Raw genomic sequence first — 4031 nt, 5'->3', positions numbered from 1 at the left:
TAATTAATTTGTGGTTTCAGAGGAAAATGCTGATGCTGTTCTCTCATATGCTACATGGGTTTGTGAAAAACAGGCCTTAACTAACAACAGCTTGTAAGAAGCTGCAGGGGGTGACATCACATCAGAGCTTTGAACAGGAGCCAATCAGCAGTTAGGCGGAGCCTTCTCGAATGAGAAAGTGCAAACTTATTAAAAAAAAAGTTTTTTCTTGTTCTACAGACAGGTATAGGCCTGCTCACAGGGGGGCCTAAAATTTTGAGGTTACAGCAGCATACTTTAAGCCTGAAGAGAACGAATGAGCTTTGCTTGCCAAAAGCACCAGATTAATTCAGCACTATATACAGCGCCCGTGTGCACTTAGTGGCTTTGGGATTAGTGTTTTAAGAGCCAACACATGGACCTGGATCACATTTCAGAATTTATGTGCACAGAACTTCATTTTTTGAGACCAACATTTAAAGTCACCATGAAATCAAAATGGACAATTCTTGTTATTTTTATGGAATATTGCAGTATTATCCGTGCACATCATCATTTTTCAAAATTCAGCTGCCCTCATATTTTATTTAATCATCTCTTCTCTGATGAGGTGTTTACTGGCTGAGGGCGGGACAACCTGTCACTCACAAGATCGACCAATAGCAAACCACAACCATCCAATCAATTCCTGACAAACAAAACCAAGTACCACTTTACTTTTTTTTTCTCGAGGATCTGTTTCACGCGCATATACTGTACATCACATTAGAAAGAAAAGACTTGGGCTGCATCAAAAATCACACTATATCGTAGACGAAAAACAGACAGTATGCGACAGAGGAAGTATGTCAAAATTCACAGTAAAAGAGTAGGCAAAATGTAGGATGACCTACTACTTCCGGCGAGATTATGAAGTGTGCATATGATGGACACTTTACTATCCCTTGAGGCCACAGGGGAGGATTTATAAATGGAAGTGAAGCGATGCTGTTAGGTCACATGATAATGACAACATTGCCAATGTAGTACGTCCGGTTTACATTCACACTACAAACTTTCATACTATATATATAACACACTTTTTTTAGTGGTCTCAAAGTAATTATTCAAAAGTACCAACTCAGGGTATACAATTGCCCTTCGAGACTTCTGTTTCATGCCATCTTTAATAAGAAGACAGTGTCGGGAAGGTTGCTTTGGAATAGTAATAGGTTACAGATTACAAGTTACCCAATTTAAAATGTAATAAGTAGTGTAACTATTTCTATTACTTTAATAATGTAACTGATTACATTTGATTCCTTTTCTAAATTTCTAATGAATGTTTTCAACTGTTAACCATTTTGAAACATTTAAACCAGGCAGGGTTAACCTTACAGTAGTCCTCAACACTGAATACTGTCAGACTTTCAAAATCCTTCACTTAATTTCAAAGCAAACCACCACAAAAATCAGACTTTAGCAGCTATTTTTTACTTTGAGATTGTTCTGAAGTTAAATACAGATTTAAAATCATAACAAGAAATAGCCGATACTGTTTTTGAAATCAAATCTTTGCATAGCTATGACAGGAAACACTGGAAATTCAAACAAGAGAACCAATGAAGAGCATCGCTTTACTCAATGGCCTTTAGATGGCAGGTGTCGTGCACATCAAAAACAGGCAAAGCAACAAATTAATATTATTCAACATATCCTAGCTTTTTAAAGAACATATTCAGATGTAACCCCCTTTGTAATCGTTTTCATAACTGTAATTTAATGAAGCATTTTTTTCTCAGTAACTATAATGGATTACAGTTACATTTACTTTGTACTTAAATGTAACTAGTTACTCCCCAACACTGTGAGAAGAGCAACAGAACATGAATTAAACACAGTCGAGAATGAATCAGTCTGTATTTTGTATCAAAGTCACATTTTGTATCAAACATTTTCAACATGTGGAATGTCTTAAGAGGAAAAACAGTTTTCATCTGTGCATTATTTTCAATACACAAGCAGGTCACTTCATTTAATATGGACCACAAGATTAAATGTTTTTGACCCATACTGTGCTTTAAATTACTTGGATTGAATTTACAAATTTAAACCCTAATTTAAGGTAAAAGGGACAACAGCGTGTGAGCCTCAACACAATCAATTTTACATTTTACATCAAAATCCTATTCCACATCTTTTAACGCTACCCTTGTTCAAGCGTGAATCAACATAGCGGGTTTGTTTCTAAGTCTGACTCAGAATTCTGACTCTGTTAAAAACATCTGGGTCAAAAAAGACATATTCATTCCCAGGCCAATGCAAACACACACACTCTGGACTAGAGGTTGTACAAAAATAGCACTGCTCTGCATTGACAATACATGAATGTGCCTGCAATTTTCTAAATAAGCCTGTTCTGAAGCTGGAAATAGATCATTCACAGGTGTTTAGGCTATAGTTCAAACCATCATTTACATCATGTTGAAATAAAGACTTGAACCAAGCTGGGCAGCTTTGAGTGCATATTATAGCGCAGACATCCATGGAATTAGCCTAGTGTCAATGTAGAGGAAATGTCGGGCAGAAAGTTAACATGAGACTTGCATTTGTATATGAAGAAAAAACAGGAGCTGCATTTAATTCTCACATCTTCAGTCCCTTCTTCTTCAAGTCCGCTCTGGCTTCCTTTATTTGCGTTTGCAGCTCCTTGGCTGCGTCCTCACAGTCATTAAATGTGGCCACACGGTAGCCGACAGTTGCCAGAGAATAACAGCCGAACGCCACCAGCAGATACACAGGCATCGGCCACGCCAGCTCTCTGTACTGGGGAGGCAGCTGCAAATCCAGAAGGTCAAAGGTAACGAGTCCCCATGCCATGCCTATCAGCGAACAACCAAGAAGCCACTCCAGAAGCTTGGTCATGGTTCAGAGGATTGTGGGATGGAGGAGGGCAAAATTATAACCGAAGAATCCACCTATGAGGATAAATATGATTCTATGAGGTTAAACAGTACTGTTTAATATTATTTTAGATGACACACACTGTTTTTCTTTATTGCTTTCAAAGTGGCCATTTAGATTTGGCCATACATAGAACACTGTATGAATATTTTACATTAAAAATAAAAATATACTTATTAGTATGCTTATATTACGATACATTATAAAGAAACTTTTACTTCCCGTGCATTCGATTAAACTGACAGTTACAGTTTATATGGCTAGTGCTGGAGACAGAAGAAATCCGAAGATAAAGAAATGAATAGTACAGAAAAACCATAAAATACACTGGCGTTCTTTAAAAATGTACACTGATCCTCACTCGGATTGAACTGCTAGCATGAATGCTAATGATTACAGGTGGTTACAATGAAATCTGACAGCCAACGCAACACGGAGGTAATCTTTTAACTTAATAGCAATGATCAGCTGCTAAACATTGAATAAGTACAATGAAAATGTACTGATCATATACAAATAAACTCTCTCACCCGCTATCCAAAGCTACTGTCTATGATCCAAAGCCAGCTCACCACTTTCAAAATAACGCACGTTGATGACGTAGATGCCGAAAAGCATTGTGGAACATGTAGTGTACGTCCTTAGAACCATGCACAACAAACACTACAGGACCATATTCGACTAATTTAAACCATGTTTCAGTATTTTTATAACTGTCTTTTTATCTCTTAAATATTAAATTAAAGAACAATAAAGAAACCCAAGTTTGTTTTATTGTTTGTATTTTGTACAGTTGAATGTGTAACAGTTGAAACCGTTTAGGAGTTTAGGAAATGGCATTTTTTTACTAAATGTTTTTATTTAACCAGTTAGTTAGTTAGTTAGTTAGCCAGCCTTAAAATATCTTTAAAATATCCTAAACATCTAAACCCCTATTTTATGATTTTCTTGCTTTCTCTTAAATAAAGAATAAGTGAAATCTACTGTTTTAAATGCTAAAGAAATTATATATTTAATAAACTGAAAGAGCGTGTCATTTTAAAGAGATGTATTTTAAAACAGTCTGTTGTCCATTTAAATATTAAAGCTGCAGTCCGTAGCTTTTTGGG

General features: G+C 36.2%; 1 protein-coding gene across 1 annotated transcript; it reads right to left on the bottom strand.

Moving 5' to 3' along the window:
• Positions 1-1903: 1903 nt before the first annotated feature.
• dpm3 (dolichyl-phosphate mannosyltransferase subunit 3, regulatory) lies at positions 1904-3544 on the bottom strand. Its single transcript, XM_056268428.1, has 2 exons — positions 3453-3544; positions 1904-2936 (listed from the first exon to the last, which is right to left on the bottom strand). The coding sequence occupies exon 2, from the start codon at positions 2881-2883 to the stop codon at positions 2605-2607; it is 279 nt and encodes a 92-aa protein (XP_056124403.1). The 5' UTR covers positions 2884-2936; positions 3453-3544; the 3' UTR covers positions 1904-2604.
• Positions 3545-4031: the final 487 nt, after the last annotated feature.

The sequence above is a fragment of the Rhinichthys klamathensis genome, unplaced genomic scaffold (assembly GCF_029890125.1).
Source record: "Rhinichthys klamathensis goyatoka isolate OS25496 unplaced genomic scaffold, OSU_Roscu_1.1 h1tg000271l_1, whole genome shotgun sequence".
In the NCBI taxonomy this organism is placed as follows: Eukaryota; Metazoa; Chordata; class Actinopteri; order Cypriniformes; family Leuciscidae; genus Rhinichthys; species Rhinichthys klamathensis.
This window is presented reverse-complemented; position numbering and strand designations above follow the sequence as displayed.

Coding starts and splice junctions, on each gene's coding strand:
- dpm3 (XM_056268428.1), bottom strand. CDS start 2,883: ATGACCAAGCTTCTGGAGTGGCTTCTTGGTTGTTCGCTGATAGGCATG.